The following is a 16903-nucleotide window of genomic DNA, read 5'->3' as shown; positions in this document are numbered from 1 at the left end:
TTAAATAAAATTTACTGTGTATCTGTGTATGTTATAAATGTAATTGTAATTGTATGTTAAAAATAATGCGCGATCAGCAAACAAATTTCCATATAAACACAATAGCGATAATGCTAGATATACAATATATATATATATATATATTTAAATACCACTAAATGTCTGTGTGTCTAGTATAGGAGAAAGTAGAGGAAAGCAGCAGGATGATATGACGATGATGAGGAGGCTTAGGGCTAAAGCACAACCGATAAGAGAATGGCAAACCCCCTATAAAAGAAGAAACAACCCATAAGAACAACCGAGCAAAATCTAATTTTCGAGCTAAACTAAATGTGCATCTCAGTGTGTGTGTCTGTATATGTATGTTTGTCATCCAACTAGATATACACTATATAATTATATAGCTACCATATAAGCAAAAAAATGATAATTACTACGGAAACGGCAAAGGAAATCTCTCCCACAAAAACGAAAAACGAAGAAATAAAACTCAAATTTCCCCCCACACTCAAGAATCTCCACTGATTGTCTAATTGATATTTGCATTAGCCAGGCATATAATCCTTAATGTAATACTCTCTATCTGTCTCTCAAAAACAAAAACCAAACAAACTGTGTGTGTGTACTGTATCAAATTAGCGAAACAACAAATTATACCATTTCTACCCAATGTACGCATATATTTTAACTAAAAGCGAGGAGCAGACATGATATCTTGATAACTTGATATCCGGAAGGTAAGCAGGAGAAGGGGAACGTAATATTGACAACAGGCAGAGGCAAAGGAAGCACAGACGTAAAAAATTGTAGACAACATACGCCTAAGTGTTATTCCTTGTAATTGAGCATTAATTTTTTATATAAACCGAACAAAACCGAAACTTAATTATGTAATTGTGTATCTTGTGTCTGAAACGGACCTCAAACTTAAAGGAAAGGAAAATAACGCGAAATCTGTTGCCAAAAAAAAAAAAAACAGAAAAATAAGCACTCAACATAAAATCTAAAACAAGTAACGAGAGAAAAAGAAGAGAAAAACTTAACCATTATATAGTATAATTTGTATAGATGTGTGTCTATTGCATTATTTGTACACGTACATATATATACCGTCTATATATTACCGTATATATGTGTATGCATTTATTTATATACGCTAAACTGAAAAAGAAACAAAAAGAAAACAAAAAACAAAAAACCAAGCAAATATGTCTAAACGAAACAAAACAAAAAAAAATGCAAAACAAAACGAACAAAAAAATTGTAATTGACGTGATGTGTAATGATATTTTTAAAAGCAAATTTTATGCCACGCCCATGCCAAGCAGCCACGCCCCCTTTTTAATGAAAAGGGGATTTCCCCCAGAACGAAGCCCTCTTCCCGCGCGGAATGCAGCGACTCTCCCCGTCCCGCTCGCCCAGTTCCACCTCTCACTCCCACGCTCCGGATTCGGGATTCTGTGTTCTGGATTCTGGATTCTGGATCCCGGATCCATGGATCCATGGATCCTCCATGTCAGATGGCGGCCACTGCTCCCGGACTCCATCCAATGGGCTGGCAGCGATGTGGAGGCGCCACAACCAAGAGACGAGGGAAATGAAATGATAATGAATCAAATCAAATAAAACAAAAATAAATTTGTGGGCATTTTCCAAATATTTGTGAAGCATTTGGAAAACGACTTTTTACTGGGGGTGCTCCGGGATAAATTGGAACATAAGTCTATGGTATAATTCGAAATTGATCTATTACTTCGAATTTTAAAAATGTTCTCCCAAAATCCCAATGAGAATATAAAATATTTACTGGTGGTGCTCCAGGAAAAATTTGTAGCTTCCTCTATAGTATAATTCAAAATATCCGAACATGTTCATGTTTGATCTACAAGATACCAATAAGTATGAAATATTTACTGGGTGTGCTCTGAAAAAAAAATTGGAAACTAATTGATAATACATATCCGAACATATTTTTATTTGATCTCCCAAAATCCCAATAAATATATAAAGCATTTATCAGAAATAGTTTTTAATTGCAGTTTTTCAGATGAGATTAGAGGAATCTCAAATATTATTTTACTTTAACCTAATAGTTAGCTACGCATTGTAGTATTATATATATATATATTTACAGATGTAGATAATCTTTAACAAGTATTAAACTTTTGGCTATAATATTCTACACCATCTGTATGATATTCATGATATTGAAGCAAACTAGCTTAAAAGGTTAATTCAATTCAGTACGTTTAGTTCTTTATATAACTTGAAATGCTTAACTATCATTATAGTCACACATATGGGCTGTACCTTGAATTCCTTATCAGACATAAAAGGTCTAGGTCTGCTAGACCAAAATCTAGCACCAGGGTTTTAGCTCATACGATTTTTCATCGCCGCTAAGCCTGAAATCAAATTCATAGTAATAATCGCTGACCAATACGATGGTTGTGATTTCAAAGTTGGAAGCGAGGAAGAATCGTGTGGACAAGAAACAGTGGGTCTAAATTGTAGTTCCCGTGATCTGCAAAGTCCATCCAGGTGCCAAACCTTATCCTCCATCCTTGTAATGGCAATTAACACCCGTCGCTTTAAATTCTTTAATATCTTCATATGGTACATAACTTTTATCTTTCAGGTGATTTACTTTGTTATTTTTTAGATCCTGTTGAGATAGGTTTTTAATGTGAATTCTTTTTATATTAAGAAGACTAGCCTTACCTCTGTTCTTTCTGAAACTAGATCCTCCAAAAGCAGAAACGTAACCACGACTTCAATATTTTACACGTGCTTGACGTATTCGATTCAAAACGAAACTAAGTTCAATTCAGAGATAACAACGCATTTAAGAACAATGTTTCACCGCCAAAATCTAGTCATAGATTAGACAAATTCGGCATTTGACCCCAAAACTAACAAAAATCCATACTATTGTGTACACTATAAACCAATGGTGTGCTTCGTCACTACGTGGACAGCCTTTCAATTCGATTTTATGCATTGCCTTATAATATATTTTGAATTTTTGCTGTGAGTCTAAATTCGTTACGATCTGTCTTTGCAAAATAAGTATTTTATATAGAAAAAGAAATTAAAATCTTATTTTTTTCAATTTCAAAACTCTTTTTTTGTTGCTATGGAAATTGTTTGCTTTCAATTGTCACCAACAAACGAACAAGCGGTAAATTGACTTAAAATTAAAACAAGTTTCTATTAAATTACAAATTATTTAAAAATAATTGGCATTAATTTATTCACACAGACGAGGCCCTAACTTAGCTACCCAGAAGACTGGCCGCAATGGCCTCCGTGTCCATCAGAGTCATCTTGTTCGTAAGCTTCGACTTTTTGTAGGCGGGCTCATCGTCGGAGACCTCTTCGTCGTCGTCGTCCACTTCCGCATCATCGTCGGTTGCATCATCGCCTGACTCCGGCTCAGAATCCGATTGCGCTTCTGCACTTCGATCAGATTTGCTGGCCTTATTTTTGTAGACCTTGTCGGGATCTGGCAGCCAGGAGAGGTCCACTGAATGGTCACTCTCACTGCCGGCATCTTCGGCATCCTGGTCCTCTTCCTCCTCGTCTTCCTCGTCGCTGCCCTTGGCCTCCTCCGTCTTCTTGCGCAGCTTCTCGCGCTGCAGCTTGTGTCGCTTCTTGACCAGCTCCCGGAATCGCTGCTTGTCATACTGATCCTCCTCGGTCAGCAGTGCCTTGGAGAGCACCAGATTGATACCTCCGTCGTCGTCGTCGTCGTCCTGGTTCTCCGCTCGCTGTCTGGCACTCAGAGCCTTCATTTGGTTGCGATCATCGGCCATCGTTTCGCCCTCGTCATCGAACTTGAGCTTGGAGTTGACCTGCAGGTTCTTCTTCAGCGCCTTCTTGGCCAGCGACGCCTTGGTGACTAGCTTCTCCCGCTTGGGCACCACAAGTGGGCCCTCTGGCTCATCCTCCTTATCCTCCACCTCATCCAGTTCCACTGCTCCCCCTTCGACATCGTGATCCTTACGTTTCACCTTGATAAAGTCTTCGTCATCGCTTTCATCTTCATCCTCTTCTCCGCCGCCAAAGCTCTGTTGTTTGGTCATCTTGGTAAGCACTGGATTGACAGCTGGTGGGGCTTCGCCCTGTTCCTTCTGCTGCTGCTGCAGCTTCTGCCGCCAAAGGAATTTTTCAAGGAACGGAACGCGCGGCGTAACCGCTAGACCCAGCGATTGAGCAAATGCATCCAGATCCAGGCTGAAGACATTGAACAATCGCTTGTTGCGCATAAGGAACACGGATTTTATGTAGGAGAGGAAGGCACGCTGAGCGGTGGCCCTTAGCTCGGGGAATTGGGCCAGGAAGGCCTCGATCTTGACGCGCGGCGAGAAGAGCTTCTTGGGATCGATTTGCACACAACGGATGTTAATATTCAACTGCTCCTTGAGGGCACCAATCATGTACTCCTCCTCGCTGGGTGTTAGCACAAGAAGGCACTCACCGCGTGTCTTGTTTCGCGCAGAGCGACCCGCTCGGTGAATATACTGCGAGACATCCTCCGGGCAGTCCAACTGCACCACCCAATTGACGGCCGGAAAGTCCAGGCCACGCGATGCCACATCCGTAGAGAACATCACAACGTGGCTCTTGCGAAGGAAGTCCTCGTAGATGGCAATGCGACGATCCTGATGGAGGGTTCCGTAAAGGGCCAGCAGCGGGCTACCCGGACGCAGTTTGCAGAAGATCTCGTACAGATACTTGGCCTGCTTGCAACTGGACACAAACACAATGATCTTCTGCTTCAGATGGTTCTTAATGAACGACCACAGCATGGTGATCTTGTCCTCGAGGTTCAGCACCACATAACTCTGCTGTAGGAGCTCGGGCACGGCCAAGACAGCGGTGCTCGGACCGCTCTTTTTGGAGCCGGAGGGTTCCTCGCCAGGCGTCGCTCCTCCGTAGCCCACGTAGACAGGATCCTTTAGGTTAAGCCTCGCCAAATCCTGCACTGTATTCGTTTGCGTGGCCGAGAAGAGCAACGTTTGGCGTACGGGTGGGAAGTTTTCAATGATAGAGTTGAGCGTCTTCTGGAAACCCATGTCCAAACAGCGATCGGCTTCGTCCAGGACCAACACCTCCATGGTGCTTGTGTTGAAGAGCGGATTCTCGTCCATGTGCTGCAGCAGGCGGCCAGGTGTGCAGATCAGTATGTTGCACTGGTCCATGCGAGTCCGCTCGAACTTCAGGTTCTTGCCGCCGATGATGAGGCCGGCGGAGAAGTCGTGGTGCTTGCCCACCTTCTTCAGGGTCTCGAAGATCTGGTAGGCCAGCTCGCGGGTGGGCGAGATGATGATGGCGCCCACGCCATCGGTGCGCGACCATTTGTTTATGAACAGGTGCTCCAGAACCTGTAAGAGAGAGAGTGGGGTATTGGCTTACTAAAGATTAGGGGAGGAAACCAGGGAGATTGCCAACTCACGGGTATGAGGAAGGCCAAGGTCTTGCCACTTCCTGTGACCGCCGCACCCAGCACATCCTTGCCCAGCAGGGCGGGTCCAATGCTCTCACGCTGCACCTGCGTGGGGTGCACGAACTTGGACTCCGCCAGCGCCATTTGGGTCTTCTTGGACAGCGGAAACTGTGCGAACTTCTTAATGGCCGGCGCATCTATCTCCGCGTACTTGGCCTTCAGTTCTTGGATCTCTGCATCGGTGGCGGCCAGTCGGGATTTATTGAACTCCTGGCGCGGACGCTTTAGCTTGTTGTCGCCGCTACCCCGGCCACCGGCGGCTCCCTTGCCCTTGCCCGAGCCAGGCTTGAATCGTGGACCCGGCTTGCCCGGTCCCTTGGGTTTCTGGCGCTGCATTCCCTCTGTTTACTGGCCAAAATGTATAGATCCTACGGATTCGGTTGAAAATCGCACGCGGTTGGTAATAGAGATGGAACTCATATCGATTGTAAAATCGATTTATCGGCATGCATTCGTTGGGCGAGGTGGGTGTCTCTGCTATATTAGCGAATACACCCACCTGTCATTTTAGCGTGACCGTTCGTGTGGAATATCTTCGGTATATTTTAATACAAAAAGCCGTGACACCATCTGGCAACGCCGTCAAGTGTGTACAGTCCAGTCGTCGAAAAACTTGGAATTTTGTTTTGCAGGTACGCGGCAAACGAAACGTTCAAAGTAAACAACTGGCAAATCCAATCCAAGCCGGAAACGCCATTGAATCGCAAGCCACACAACCGGACAGCACCGGACGCAACATGGTTAAGCTGGGCAAGAAGAAGGTGGTCGAGGAGCTGAGCCGCAAGAAGCTCGAGTCGCGCAAAAACGGTACCGCCCCGGAAAGCGACAACGAGGAAAAGGACCTCGGCGGCTCCAATGGGGACACCGGATCCTCCGTCTCCCACTCCTCAGCTGCCTCCAACTCGAAGAAGCAGCCGCCAAACAAGCGCAAGGCCCGTCCGTCGACCACAGTGCGCTCGGAGTCGGAGGACAGCGACGACCTGCCCCTTAACTCCAATGGCAACAAGGTGTCCACTTCCACCCCCTCGGCCGCCGCTGGTGGATCGTCGGCGCCCAAGAAGCGCAAACTGGGCAAGCCCAAGGCCAACCCCGCTCCTGCCGCCAAAAATGGCAAGAAGCCCGCTCCAGAGGATCTGGAGGACGACGCCGATCCGGTCAAAAGCGACGCCGAGCCGGAAGCCGAAGTGGAATACGAGGTGGGACCTAGAATCTAGTTTTTAACCCTTTATTAGTTTATATATGTGCCGATTGGGCGAAGGAACCTTTATCCCTTGAACAATTGGTACAGTTTTTGAAACAATGCATCCATGTTCCAATTGGTTCAAAATGGTGGGCTTCCCCATAATGAAACATACATACAATACCAACCGAAATGTCAGATTTCAAACAAGTTTATACAGTTTTTGAATATTGTAGTTGCCTCAATGGGTATTTAAAAAAAAAAGAAGCTGTTTATAAGGTTCGAATCGGCTTAGCTTCAATTATTATTCTAAATGGTTAAAAAAGAATCGTTTGTAGGCGGTCTAATTTGATTTGGATTTGATCATTCTATCAAGTGACAAATTACCATTTATCAAACACGATTATCTATAAAAACCATTCTGTTATCCCAATCCTTGTCAGTTCTTAAGACATGAGCGTAGGCTGTTCTGATCAGACAATCTAATAAGGTAACCACAATCTCTTCCAGGTGGAGGCCATCGTGGGCCAAAAGACGGTGAAGGGAGCCACCTACTTTCAGGTGCGCTGGAAGGGCTACACCAAGGCCGAGGACACATGGATGCTGGAGGCAGATCTTAGCTGCGACTATTTGCTTGAACAATTTCGGGCTAAGGTAAGTAAAACCCAAACTACACACATCACTTACAAAATAAGTTAGATGAGGTGATATGAGCCGTGGCCTAACTTTATCGAAATTTTCTTATGTCTAACTTATTTTGCACTCCACTTTTCAGCAGGAGGACAAGCCCAAGCCCAGCAAGTCCCCGAAGGCCGGCAAAAAAGCTGGAGCCGGCGGACGTGGTCGCCCGCCCGGTGCCACAAAGAAGTCGACTGCTGCTGGCCCATCTGATCCTGAAAAGGAATGGGTTGTCGAGCGCATTGTTGACTTTGTGGACAACGCAGAGGGCGGCCTGTACCGCATCAGGTGGAAGGGCTTTGGTGCCAAGGACGACACCTGGGAGCCGGAGGCGAACCTCTCCTGCGAGGGCTTGATCGAGAAGTACAAGCGCGACCTGGTCACGCAGAAGAACGTGGATACCAAGGAGCTGCGCGAATCGCCCAAGAAGACCAAGCGCCTCGTCAACGAATGTTACCCGAGGACAAATATTCACAATCGCATTGAGCGCTCCTCGAAGCGGGCTGCCGCCAAGAACCGGTGCGTTTAATATCTCTATATACAAAATAAGGTTAGAATACGCCACAGCTCTAAAGTAATTTTTAGTTGAAACTCCTTTTATTTTCAAACCTTTTTGAAATTGTTCTAATATTTCACAAATTACATATTTTTTTATATATATTTTAAAGAAATTTATAATTTATCTGTCTTAGTTTCGTGACAGTAGATGTAGATACTTTCAAAGAACATAACTTTTCTGAAAATTAAGTCGAGAGTACTCTACTCATTGCTCATTTTATGTTGTAAATATTCAATATCTTCTGTGTCCCATTTCTTTATTATTTTGTTTGTAGTTGGTAAAAGAACTGAATCGACCTATTAATATCTCCCTTACTTGCAGCGTATTTTACGGCGAGGACTGAGGAAAGGCAGCGGCCCCGCCCCCTCCCAGTGGTCGTCGGCGGAGGCGCCACTAAAATAGGATTTTAGTACACTTTACATTTTTTTTCGGAATTGGTTTAAGGCGGAATCTTCAAATAACACTCGGCGTTTTCAAAATGGACCAATAACTCTTGCTTGTAATTTGTACAATCAAAATGCAAGCGAAGAGTTATTTTGCGAATCGATTTTGAAAACGCTAACTCTTACTTGCGATTCCCGATTTGGAGGACACACGCAGGCGGTGTACGTGGAGTGTCCCGGCAGATGGAGGGGCCAGGAGTCGAGGAGCAGATGGACCGCGAACCGAAATTCATTGCATACACGTAATCCTGTCAAGAAACAGCGGACACAATCCAATCCATGCACATGCACATGCAACACATTACAAAATACTGAAATACAGATCTATTTAGCATTTAAGTGAGAGGTCGGTCAGGCGCTTGATTGCAGCACGGAATATATGTAGTATATTATCTGGTTGTGCTGCACTCGGCCAGCGTAGATTGTAAGCAATGTAAACCTAGACCTAAACACATACATTTTTCACATAAGCCGAAGTCTTACATTTGTATCCTAAGTTTTGTCTTTCGAGTAAATTGTGTTCTTCGCAAGCAATTGCCACAGCTGCAAATAGCCTCTTAACTATTCTTCCCAATCGTCTCCATTCATAATATGTATGCAATAGTGTACACAAAGTAACTACATAATAATTAGCAAGGAGCGCAGAAGCCTCCAGTATGATAAAGAATAATAAATATATGTAAACGATGTCAAAAATGCACTCAAACTGCAGATTTTTGGGGGTTCTTGGCGACATGCGAAATAAAATCATTAAAACGTAATATATTTAGGCTGAATTCAAAACAAAGCTTTTAGATACAACTCGGAGGTTTCTTTTTAGTACTAAACTAAATTTTAATACAAAAAAATATTGTTCATTCTATTGCAAAGCTTTTTAAAGAAAGTATACGAACAGAGCTTCCCGAAAGAGATAAAAAATCACTTATCAATGACCTCTAAGAGTTGCTTAATATTTATTTAACTTTCGTTCGACAATCAGTGAAAGGTTCTACTCCATTGCTGGTCCTCTAGAGGCCGGCCTGCAGGCCGAAGCCGGGACCAGTGGGCTCCTCGCTCAGGGAAGTGGGCTCGCCCTTCGGCTCGCTGGCAAAGCGACCGTTGCGCGGACCAGGGGGCGAGATCTTATCCGCCTTCAGGTCGTTCAGAATGTCCTGCATGTCCTTGGCGGTCAGATCCTCCTGCAAAGCGAAAGAACCTTCATTAAATTACATATATTTGGCTTTCCTTAAAGGTTATCTCTCGACCACGGATTCCATAACACCAGATGGTAATGAATATTTAAATTTAATTAAGTTATTTGTTAGAGACACTAAACACACACTAAAATAAAAGATATGCAAATATTGACAAATTCAAGTATATGTATAAAGTAGAAGCCTCGACTCTCTAAATTATGGCCATTAAAATTCAAATGTTCGAAATAAAAGCAAAGACTTGTTTTTATGTGTATATGTAAGTGGATATGGAACTTCTGGGATAAAAACAGTGATAGGATAGGATAGGATAGGATAGGATTTTCATCCATGAAAAGGGGAACGCAACTCGTGAAAGAAGGCATATACAAATATTTTGCCAAAATAAAAGCTTGAGATGACTTTTTCGATGAGGATGTGAGGTGGATGACCTGGGAACTCAAGCTAGGGATTGCTTACATAGTAATCATCGTTGATCGCCACCATGGGCGCATTGACGCAGGCGCCCAAGCACTCCACCTCCGAGATGGTGAACTTCTTGTCCTTGGTGGTGTCGCCGACGCCGATGTTCAGCTGCTTCTTGCAGGTCTCCAGGATCTCGTCCGAGCCGCGCAGCCAGCAGGGCGTGGTGGTGCACACCTGGATGTGGTACTTGCCGGTGGGCTTGCGCATGAACATGGTATAGAAGGTGGCCACCTCATAGACGCGCATGTTGGGCAGCTGTAGGATCTCGGCCACCTTGTGCATGGCGGAGATGGGCAGCCAGCCGTACTGGCGCTGGGCCAGATCGAGCAGCGGGATCATGGCGCCGCGCTTGTGGCCCTCCGGATAGATGCTGAGTATGGCCTCCACGCGCTTCTTGTTCTCCGCCGTGAACTCGAACGGGATGTTGGGATTATCCTCGGGCGTGTCGCGGTGCACGAAGAGATTTTCGCTGGCCCGGGCACTGCTGGTGGCGATTGCCCGGATGTTGGCGCGCTGCAAGTTAGATCAATATCCTTAATGTTATTGTTTTCCTGGCACAAATTATATAACCAAGGTGGGCACAGGCTGGCCCGCTGCCCTTTCTGGCCAATTTAATGCCCATTTTGGGGCCATCACTACTCACCACGGCGGCCAGCGTCTTGGAGGCACAGTTCGTCAGCATTCTGGCGTTTCCAAAATAATGAAAAGGCTGAAAATTTGCTCTGATGTTATGTGAAGTTGCTGACAGTTTTTTTTTTAACAAGCACCGCTCACAGCTGATTTTCGGAGGGCGTTTTCCAACACTAGTTAGAGATGGACCATTCTACAGGAAACATTTAAAAGAGAAAATGTATTAATTAACGGTTTTTACAATATAAATAAAATAATTATATTCACTTGTAGATCTACACTGGTCGGCATATGTATTTTGACAAAACAAAAGTTAAGTATACTCATAACTTGAATTTACTTCTTGTAAACTATAGGCATCAATGGAAAGGTAATTTCAATGCCGTTTGAATGATACAATACATTTCTTTACCCATTCAGTATTTATTGAAAAGGACGAATTTGTGTAAATCAACTTTTAAATTTTTTTTAAAAACTTTTTTCCTCGACTTGAAAACTTAAATTTTTTGATGCAAAAAGTTTCTTCAAACAAAAATAATAGTAACTGCAAAAAGAATTTTTCAAAAATCATTTTCCTTATATTTTTTATGATTTTTTGAAGGTGACAATGTCGGAAAAAATTTGTATGAAAAAGAGAAAAATATGGCTCAAATGCCTGTTTTTAAGCATTTTCAAAAATTCATAAAAAATATAAGAAAAATGATTTTTGAAAAATTCTTTTTGCAGTTACTATTATTTTTGTTTGAAGAAACTTTTTGCATCAAAAAATTTAAGTTTTCAAGTCGGGGAAAAAAGTTTTTAAAAAAAATTTAAAAGTTGATTTACACAAACTCGTCCTTTTCAATAAATACTGAATGGGTAAAGAAATGTATTGTATCATTCAAACGGCATTGAAATTACCTTTCCATTGATGCCTATAGTTTACAAGAAGTAAATTCAAGTTATGAGTATACTTAACTTTTGTTTTGTCAAAATACTTATGCCGACCACTGTAATTTAAAACTTTAAAAAAGCTCTTAGGCAGAACTTAGCTGATATTGCTTTTATGAATTAGTTAGTTTGTAATTTTGGAAATCCTTTTTACAAAGTTATTTTTCATGATGTATGGAGCAATGAGCAATGAGCAATTAGCAATACTAAGCTTAATTCATGTTTAAAATATTTATTTGTAACCCTTTTTTTTATAAAAATGGCGTACTTTGTACATAACGATGTTTAGCACTCATTAGGCATCTTCCAGCACTAGCTGCAAAGTCGATAGGCCGCCAATCGAAAAACGCGCAAACTTGAAAAAAGTACCAAGAAAAGAACAAGCGACGGACCGAAGATGGAAAAATATCCGCGTGCCATCGAATTTCTAGGCCAAAATTGGCAAAATAGTGAGCAAATGGAGCAGCTCGAGGAGGAGCTCAAAAGGGAAGCCGAAATGAGAAAAGAGGAGGAGAGTAAGTGCAAGAAAAGCCAAGAATAGGTGAGCGATCTCAACATGTTTCTACTTGTCGCAGTGATTCGCCCGAAATTGGAGGTGATGATGATTGACGCCATGCTGGTTAAGCAGGGCACTGTCAATCTTAAGGAGGCTGCGGATGAAAAGAATAAGGCAAATACCATGATACAGGACTGTATGGGCCAGATCATGCAGATGGAGCAACTGCTGGAGGACGCCGGTCTCCAGAACATTCTTTACTATACGATCCAGCGCAAAGAACGCGAGGCCGAGCAAAAAATGGCGGTCCTCGCGGATCTGGCTGACCACGAGGAGGAGCAGAATGCCATTCTCGAAGATCGCGATATAGGTAAGATTCAAACACCCCCGCCTTACTTGGCATTTGTGCATCTATCTATATCAGATGCAGAAAGAAAGTCTTTCTTTTTCTCGCTTTTAAATAAAAACCATTGGTTTGCCTTCTAAAATCGCGCCAAGGATCACAAGTTTGTTAAGCCCCATAAATATTACTAGATAATTGTTTAAATTAATTTTTTAATGATTCTCTACATGTACATTACATACATTATTTCGATTCCCAGTCAGGGAAATGCGCGTGGAGCAAAAGGGCAAAATAGAGACCGACCAGATGGTAGCCAATATGGATCAAGAACTTCTCAACTTGGATTACGAGTGGACGATTACGATCGGTGATATGAATGACAATCGTAACAAGAAGATAGTCAGCATTGTACAGCTAAGTAAGCAGATCAATGAAATGCACGCAATGGTAGGTACTTGGCAAATGGCCAAATGTTTAGTAACTTCTAACTGCTAAAATCAAAATGTGACAGATACAGCTTTTATACCGTATTTTTAAATTATTTTTTCCGTTTTTCAGTTTAAAAAAATGGACTTACTTCATGATGATTTCAGCCCTGAAGGGGATGTTGCTGAAAAAAATACGTTTGACATGAAATCAACAGAGAACGAGGTTTCACAGCTTCCGGTAAATCCATCTACTGATTCGGCTGTGAGCTTTCTCAACAAACTTCTGTTCGAGAAGCCCACACAGGATGACAATGAAGTCGAGGAGACCGACGATAGTAAGGAGAGTGAGCAGGATATGACTCTGACTCAGGAGGTGGAGACACCGCTACGATCCATATTGGTCAATCGCGAGGAAGGGGATCCTGTTTTCTTCTCTAGCTTGGAGTCAAAGCAAGTGCGCTTTGCTGCTTCTCCGGAGCTAACCCAGATAAGGGAGGTGGAAGTATATGATCAGGACTGGCCATCCGAATCAGGAGAGCCTGAAGAGCTAGAAGAAGAAGTCGAGGAGTCACCGGATGAGGAGGAGGAGGTATCAGAGGAAGAATTGGAGGAAGAGGATGATGATGAGCTAGAGGAGGATTCAGATGACGAATTCGAGGAAGATTCGGAAGACGAATCGGAGATTCAAGACGAAGGATTTGGAGAGGATGCACAAGTGATGGAACCGAAGGAGTATGAAGAGAAGATAGGATCAGAAATGGAGGAATCCGGATCAGACGACAAGGGATCCGGTGGGGAGGCATCAGGTGAGGAGGAGCCGGATGTGGTAGCCGGCCAAATAGGTGACGGTATAACTCCTAAGCAACAGAAGCAGCCAACTACTAAAGCAGATGCTCCGCTGGACGCTTTCTTTAATGACAACATGGTTGCCAACCCCGAAAAGCCGAAAATACTTTCCGTGGAGGTTATTCCGTCGATCCGAACTTTGGAGGATCGCGACAATATACCCAGCACCTCCAGCGGCATTCGCAGCCGCTTCACTTCTAGACTGTTCTCAACAAATACTATGGAGCTAAACAAGGACGAACCACTGCCGCCCAAGCGCCTCAAACTTGAGGAAGATGAGTTCCCAATGGCCCAGCCTCAGCCCGACCTTTTCAAGTCCCTATCGACCAATTACGAGGGCAATGAGGATAACCAATCTCTAGAGTTCGACTCTCCCACTAACGATATCAACGATGATTACTTGCTGAACTTCAGCGATGATAATGATGTTACACTCACCAGGACATCATACATACTATAATTTTGGAATTTATAGTGATGAAAAATTATTGTGTTCCTAAAAGAGAACACAATTAATTTTAATAATGCTGAAAAAAGCTCCATACGTTCTATCGCCATTTTTGAAACATCAAAAAATATGTTTAGCTACAGGAAAAGCTATACATAACAAACATAAAAACTTAAGGTTAGGGCTTCCAAAATATAGAAACCATGCCTAAGTACTTACTACAACTTTTTATAGAAAGTTAATGTGTTCTTAAAAAACGAAAAAGAACATTAAATTACAAAATGGTATTCTTTTTGAAACGATTCAAACGAATTTCATGTTTAGCCAACTAATCGGCGTTTAATACATTTAAAAGACATTTAAAACCTTAAAAAATGTGAAAAAAACGAAAGTTCTGCAAAGTATAAATATGTTTGAAAGAACAATTTGAAAAAAAGCTACTAAAGGCTCATTTTTAGTTTGTATTTAAAAAAATTATCCAAAAATATGTCAAAAGACTTTAATTTAAAAATGAATTTTATGTTTAGCCAACTAATCGGCGTTTAATACATTTAAAAGACATTTAAAACCTTAAAAAATGTGAAAAAAACGAAAGTTCTGCAAAGTATAAATATGTTTGAAAGAACAACTTGAAAAAAAGCTACTGAAGGCTCAGATTTAGTTTGTATTTAAAAAAATTATCCAAAAATATGTCAAAAGACTTTAATTTAAAAATGTATTCAAAAAGCTCAACATCTGTGCTGAGTAATAAAGATTTTCTACTATTTAGATAAGCTATTTTAACTATAATGGCTTATTTTGAAGAGAAGCAAGATATGCTTATTACTGTATGAGTAACTGGTATAAAACTCCTGTGAATCATATAACATTTAATTGAAATATTCAAATAGCACTTGTTTGGCGCCAATGGTTGTAGTCTGAGCTAAATGTGATTTTTAATTCGGTATTTTTACGGTATGTTTTGGTACTTGCCAGCACTTCGCAAATGGTATTTTTGGACACTGCGGTCCAAAACCACGAGTTTGGTTTTTTTGGATCGAATAGTTTATTTTGAACAAATTTGAATTTTAATTCAATGGCTCGGAAGCGGAAGATTCCCGTGCGCAAGCACCACGGCGTCCGCGATCCCCTCAAGCAGCAGGAGCAGAAGGAGAAAAAGTAACCACATATTGAAAAGTCAGTCGGGGAGAACTAACTAAACCAGTGTCCACATTGCAGACTCTCCAAAGTAACCAACAATCCGCCCGAGAGGAAGGACGAGCAGCAGGTGTCCTTCAAGTTTCGTCAGTTCCAGAAGCTGGCCGATGCCACCAAGACGGGCAAGAAGCTGAAACTGGGTGAGATTGGCCGGGAGGATAGGCCGAAATCCGGTCCAGGAGCCAAATCCGGTGGTGGTGCCGCCTCCAAGGAAACGCGGAGCATCAAGCAGTTTGCCAACGAGACGGACGAGGATTATCTGCGTCGTGTGAACCGCATAACCAGTGCATCCGTCCGGGAGGCCCACTACGAGGCCAAGTACGGGGTGAACGTGATAAGGAACCCCAAAACCGGGGAGATTACGGTCCAAAAGAGGCCCAAGAACGAGATTGATGAACTGCTCAAGCAGAAGCAAAAGGAGCAACGTTTGGCGGGGAAAAAGGGTCGCAAGAAGACTCAAATAGTACAAAAATCCACTCTGGATGCCAAAACCAGCCGGGAGTTGGTCAAAAGAGCCTACAAGGAGGCCCAGCAAGAGGTCGATTCGGAGGAGAAGCAAAATGCCGGACCAACGGAATACAAACGGGATGTGGTGGCCTTCGGGGAGATTGTCCATGCACCGCCTTCCATCAAAACCCTGCCGCGCAAGGCGGAAAAAAACGAGACAGTGCCACGACCAGGACGCAAGGCCAATCTCCTTCTCAAATCCATGCTAGATCCGGATAAGGTTCAGTCAAACGAGCAGGAGCAGGATGAAAGTAGTCGCTCAAAGGTGGCCGCCAAGTCCAAGAGCCCCTTTAAAACGCCCACAAAGGCGCAGATGAAGGGCAAGCGAAAGGATCTGCCCCTAGCCACAAGGTCCATGCTGGAATCCGAGCGCAATAAAATGGTTCTACTCTACCGCCAGCTCAAGAACAAGACGACAGCGGATGCCTGAAGAACTTAGACTAGATTTATAACGTAAATCTTATTTTTTACCCTAACAAACCTTAAACTTAATCACTAATGTTACATTTATGCATTTGTTACGTACTGAAATTAATGAGTAGTTTCGGTATAGAATGTTTAAAGGATAGGATTCTTATTAAATCTATTTTTTTTACCAAAAAATATTAAAATATTGTGTTTTTCCTATTTATTAATACCAAGCAATTGGAGCTTGTTAAGCTCAATTAAATAACGAGCTATGTTAAGCAATATTTATTAAATACTTTATAAGCAAGTCTCCAATCAAAACACTATTTTTAGTATCGTTATTTAAACAAAACAAATTTAGCGGAATTTCGTATAGTGCGACCAGACTCCATCAGAATACGGCATTTTTTCCTGGACTCCTTATGGAGTCTAAAGATACAATCGTGACCCGAGAAATATCGAGTATTTTTGATAAATTTTTATTTGTATTAATAGTTTGGTTATTTTTAAAAGGGAAAAAATAAGCAAAATGAATTTTAATACTCAAATTTAAAAATATTGAACACGTATGTGACTTAAGGGCTTAAATTTCTAACAATGGAACTTTGGTTCTGAAATGTATAGTTATATAAATATACATACA

General features: G+C 42.4%; 5 protein-coding genes and 1 pseudogene across 6 annotated transcripts; 4 read left to right on the top strand and 2 right to left on the bottom strand.

Moving 5' to 3' along the window:
* The first annotated feature begins 811 nt into the window (after positions 1 to 811).
* Positions 812 to 1666, top strand: LOC119555904 (annotated as a pseudogene).
* A 591-nt stretch (positions 1667 to 2257) lies between these two features.
* Positions 2258 to 5913, bottom strand: LOC119558064 (probable ATP-dependent RNA helicase DDX10). The gene is made up of 2 exons (XM_037871233.1): positions 5459 to 5913; positions 2258 to 5387 (listed from the first exon to the last, which is right to left on the bottom strand). Exons 1-2 carry the CDS (start codon positions 5843 to 5845, stop codon positions 3276 to 3278), a joined length of 2499 nt encoding a protein of 832 aa, XP_037727161.1. The 5' UTR covers positions 5846 to 5913; the 3' UTR covers positions 2258 to 3275.
* A 166-nt stretch (positions 5914 to 6079) lies between these two features.
* Positions 6080 to 9069, top strand: LOC119556311. Of its 2 annotated transcripts, none has more exons than XM_037868395.1 (4): positions 6080 to 6705; positions 7200 to 7343; positions 7465 to 7886; positions 8248 to 9069. In XM_037868395.1, the coding sequence occupies exons 1-4, from the start codon at positions 6247 to 6249 to the stop codon at positions 8267 to 8269; spliced, it is 1047 nt and encodes a 348-aa protein (XP_037724323.1). In that variant the 5' UTR covers positions 6080 to 6246; the 3' UTR covers positions 8270 to 9069. The 2 variants fall into 2 exon arrangements, with proteins under 2 accessions (XP_037724323.1, XP_037724324.1); XM_037868396.1 differs by having other exon boundaries at positions 7465 to 7917.
* A 222-nt stretch (positions 9070 to 9291) lies between these two features.
* On the bottom strand, positions 9292 to 10832 carry LOC119556313 (NADH dehydrogenase [ubiquinone] flavoprotein 2, mitochondrial). The gene is made up of 3 exons (XM_037868398.1): positions 10671 to 10832; positions 10022 to 10540; positions 9292 to 9547 (listed from the first exon to the last, which is right to left on the bottom strand). The coding sequence occupies exons 1-3, from the start codon at positions 10707 to 10709 to the stop codon at positions 9377 to 9379; spliced, it is 729 nt and encodes a 242-aa protein (XP_037724326.1). The 5' UTR covers positions 10710 to 10832; the 3' UTR covers positions 9292 to 9376.
* A 1133-nt stretch (positions 10833 to 11965) lies between these two features.
* On the top strand, positions 11966 to 14740 carry LOC119556310 (glutamic acid-rich protein). Its single transcript, XM_037868394.1, has 4 exons — positions 11966 to 12102; positions 12163 to 12453; positions 12686 to 12873; positions 12985 to 14740. The coding sequence occupies exons 1-4, from the start codon at positions 11985 to 11987 to the stop codon at positions 14158 to 14160; spliced, it is 1773 nt and encodes a 590-aa protein (XP_037724322.1). The 5' UTR covers positions 11966 to 11984; the 3' UTR covers positions 14161 to 14740.
* A 413-nt stretch (positions 14741 to 15153) lies between these two features.
* Positions 15154 to 16436, top strand: LOC119556312. Its single transcript, XM_037868397.1, has 2 exons — positions 15154 to 15306; positions 15367 to 16436. The coding sequence occupies exons 1-2, from the start codon at positions 15224 to 15226 to the stop codon at positions 16280 to 16282; spliced, it is 999 nt and encodes a 332-aa protein (XP_037724325.1). The 5' UTR covers positions 15154 to 15223; the 3' UTR covers positions 16283 to 16436.
* Positions 16437 to 16903: the final 467 nt, after the last annotated feature.

This window comes from Drosophila subpulchrella, chromosome X (assembly GCF_014743375.2).
Source record: "Drosophila subpulchrella strain 33 F10 #4 breed RU33 chromosome X, RU_Dsub_v1.1 Primary Assembly, whole genome shotgun sequence".
NCBI classification, from domain to species: Eukaryota; Metazoa; Arthropoda; class Insecta; order Diptera; family Drosophilidae; genus Drosophila; species Drosophila subpulchrella.
This window is presented reverse-complemented; position numbering and strand designations above follow the sequence as displayed.

Bases quoted from the DNA above. Each gene is read 5' to 3' on its own strand.
- LOC119558064 (XM_037871233.1), bottom strand. From the start codon at position 5,845: ATGCAGCGCCAGAAACCCAAGGGACCGGGCAAGCCGGGTCCACGATTC. The intron at 5,388-5,458 runs GTGAGTTGGCAA...TCTCTCTTACAG, and splicing joins CCTTGGCCTTCCTCATACCC to GTTCTGGAGCACCTGTTCAT.
- LOC119556311 (XM_037868395.1), top strand. From the start codon at position 6,247: ATGGTTAAGCTGGGCAAGAAGAAGGTGGTCGAGGAGCTGAGCCGCAAG. The intron at 6,706-7,199 runs GTGGGACCTAGA...AATCTCTTCCAG, and splicing joins AAGCCGAAGTGGAATACGAG to GTGGAGGCCATCGTGGGCCA. The intron at 7,887-8,247 runs GTGCGTTTAATA...CCTTACTTGCAG, and splicing joins CGGGCTGCCGCCAAGAACCG to CGTATTTTACGGCGAGGACT.
- LOC119556313 (XM_037868398.1), bottom strand. From the start codon at position 10,709: ATGCTGACGAACTGTGCCTCCAAGACGCTGGCCGCCGTG. The intron at 10,541-10,670 runs GTGAGTAGTGAT...TCTAACTTGCAG, and splicing joins CCAAGACGCTGGCCGCCGTG to CGCGCCAACATCCGGGCAAT. The intron at 9,548-10,021 runs GTAAGCAATCCC...TTCGCTTTGCAG, and splicing joins CGATCAACGATGATTACTAT to GAGGATCTGACCGCCAAGGA.
- LOC119556310 (XM_037868394.1), top strand. From the start codon at position 11,985: ATGGAAAAATATCCGCGTGCCATCGAATTTCTAGGCCAAAATTGGCAA. The intron at 12,103-12,162 runs GTAAGTGCAAGA...TACTTGTCGCAG, and splicing joins AATGAGAAAAGAGGAGGAGA to TGATTCGCCCGAAATTGGAG. The intron at 12,454-12,685 runs GTAAGATTCAAA...TTCGATTCCCAG, and splicing joins TCTCGAAGATCGCGATATAG to TCAGGGAAATGCGCGTGGAG.
- LOC119556312 (XM_037868397.1), top strand. From the start codon at position 15,224: ATGGCTCGGAAGCGGAAGATTCCCGTGCGCAAGCACCACGGCGTCCGC. The intron at 15,307-15,366 runs GTAACCACATAT...TCCACATTGCAG, and splicing joins CAGGAGCAGAAGGAGAAAAA to ACTCTCCAAAGTAACCAACA.